The sequence below is a fragment of the Chinchilla lanigera genome, unplaced genomic scaffold (assembly GCF_000276665.1).
Source record: "Chinchilla lanigera isolate Chin_1 unplaced genomic scaffold, ChiLan1.0 scaffold00018, whole genome shotgun sequence".
NCBI classification, from domain to species: Eukaryota; Metazoa; Chordata; class Mammalia; order Rodentia; family Chinchillidae; genus Chinchilla; species Chinchilla lanigera.
The window spans coordinates 27,615,909-27,618,521 of record NW_004955419.1 but is presented as its reverse complement, the minus strand read 5'-3'; the positions used below and the strand labels follow the sequence as shown (position 1 = coordinate 27,618,521).

Sequence of the window (2,613 nt, the reverse complement as noted above, 5' to 3'; positions counted from 1 at the left end):
GGCTGGCCGCCTCACCGGAGCCGCTTCGCCCCCCGCGGGTGGCAGCGGTGGCGGCGGCGTCGAGGCCGTCGTGGACTTCTACGGGCGCTCGTCGCCCGGCCAGTTCGGCGCTCTGGGGGCCTGCTACAATCCCGGCGGGCAGCTCGGGGGCGGCAGCGGAGGCCCCTATGCTCGCCACGCCACCGCCTATCCAGGCGGGGTGGATCGGTTTGTGTCCGCTATGTGAGCCGAGAGTAGGGACGGAAATGCAGTGATACCCGGCTGTCCACGCGAACTAAACTGACTCACGCCTTGAGGACAGAAGCATAGGACGGAGTTGGGCCTCACCTGGAGGGGGCCTGCGTCTCCTGGCGCTGCGGCTGTATACATCCGGTTTGCTTTATAAATGTGAGAAGCTGCACCCGGTTCGACTGACACAAGGGGTCCAAGGTCGGCAAAGCCCCAACAGACGTTCTACCGGGAAAGGTCCTTGGTGACACTGGGGGTGGGGGAATGTAACGTCTACACCAGAATTCTGGATCCCAATTATGGGGAATCATAGTTTCACCCTTTGGCTACGTAAAATCGGGCTCTTTTTCATTGGTTCGGCGGCCCCTTGTGCCTTTGACTATGTTACTACAATAAAGGGCTGCGATGGCACCTTTCTTCTTAAAGTATAGAGGACTTGATTGAGAGAGAGAGAGAAGAAAGAAACTGCAGCTCCTTTTCTTATTTTATATGAAAAATCTGCTCCCGTTGACCTGGGCTGCCGCTGAGAATTGTAGGCCTAGGTCGCAGTCCAAACCGTGCCCAGCTCCCAGTCCAAACCGTGCCCAGCTCCCAGTCCTATCACCTGAACCTTTAGCCTAAGTGCTATGCAAGAGGCCTTCACAATTCTACTCAGCCCCTTATTATACTTAGGGGCCCCATCATCTTGGAAGCCACCCTGTGTATTTGGCAGCATATGTGGGCCACCCAGGGCTTCTGAGTAGCCACCCAAAACCTAACCACCATTTGGGGAATTGGAACAGATCATGGCAGGCATCTAACCTAAAATCCTAGGATTAGCTCCAAGCACCAGTTATAGCACAATTTGAGCAGGATGTGCTGGTCATTCCACAGCTATTACTGCCCCATCACAAATCTGGTTTTCTGGTGAGGCAAAGAACTACATTCATCCTTTGTCCAAGACTTCTTTTCATCAAGTAGTCCTGGACCCAACGGGTAAACTCAAATTCAAGAAGAGAGAATTCTAGGGAGCCTGTCTGTGGGCAAGTTCTGTCAGTAGTTGGGTTAGGTCTTCCATCGTGGCACCCTCTCTTACACCTTAACAACCTCCCCACTGGGAAAAGGAAAGAGAAGAATTAAATTTAGTGACCAGCAAAGTATTTCAGAGAGAAATTGAACTTTTAATTTCATTTTGTATCTTGTTTGTTTAAGCAGCCAGCTTACCAAAGTCAGAAAATCCAACAACTCTCTGGCCTGTTTCAATTCTAAAGGGAAATTTTCCAATGTTAGATATTTCAGAGACTCTATTCACAGATTTCCGATAAACCTGAGTGTTCAGGTGAAGTGAATAAAAATCACTGCTGTCACTGCAGGGATGAGAGGTATAACCCAGGGGTACAATGCTTGTCTATCATGCTCAAGGCCCTGAGTTCAATCTCCAGTACAAAAATTTAAAAAAAAGAAAAGGAAAATTGAACAAGTGAGTTCCAGTAAGAGAAACTGAGCCTCCTTCTGCAGTTTTTTTTTGTGTGTGTGTGGGGGGGAGGGAAGGGGGAGAGTAGGTCTGAAAAAAATGTATGAAAATCATTGGTAATTTTTATGTTTTGTTTCGGGAACTGCACTATCCTTTTCAGAAAGACATAAGCTTGGTTCAGCCCAGATGGGAGTGTTCTAGTAGCTACATTAATAAACAGGTGAGATTAATTTAATAGTGTATTATATTTAACCTAATATACCCAAAATGTCTTTTTAGCATCTAATCGACATAAAAATTGTTAAGGTGTGTCCTCTTTCTCAAACTGTGTCTTCAAACTCCGGAGTGTATTTTCCAGTTGTAGTTCATCTAATTTTGGACTGGTCACATGCCAAGTGGTCACTTGCAACTATGGCTGGTGACTGCCGCTGAGGACAGTCTGGGGCTAAGTGGTGGTCCTTTCCTGGCTTTGGTGGGGATAAATGACCACCTCCATGCAGGTGGCAGCCAGGGCATCAACCCCGCAGCAGGTGGGTACATTCCAGATGGAACCCTGAAACCTTGGAAGAGTCTGGGTGTTGGGCCTCCCTCCTCTCCCTGCAGACTCTTCCAGGCATGAAATTCAAGGGTGTTGTACTGTGCAACTGGCTCTTTTCAATGCAGAAGGCAGAGCACCTTGCCTAGGTGGCAGCAAGGAAAACAGAGTTCACACGGGAGTTTTGTGTTTGACTCGGGAGACCCCGAGATTGGGGCTGGAGAACGGGTTTTGCACCTAGTGAGTGTGGGAATTAAGCCCGTTTCTGTTTCTTAATCACCAAGTGCTTTGACAGGGCCCCCAGTTAACCTTAAGCCAGTCCCTGTTAGGGTCCTCGTTTGCGAAATACGAATTTGGGTCTGCTACCTCAGGGGGTCTTCCTGACGTTAACCCAGAC

General features: G+C 49.0%; 1 protein-coding gene across 1 annotated transcript in view; it reads left to right on the top strand.

Annotated features, from left to right (window-relative positions):
• Foxe1 (forkhead box E1) overlaps nt 1-1,916 on the top strand; it is a gene marked incomplete in the record, with an annotated part of 3,303 nt that extends 1,387 nt beyond the window's left edge. Inside the window, 1 exon segment of the mRNA XM_013513218.1 lies at nt 1-1,916. Within this exon segment, the coding sequence (XP_013368672.1) occupies nt 1-226 (226 nt within the window).
• Nucleotides 1,917-2,613: the final 697 nt, after the last annotated feature.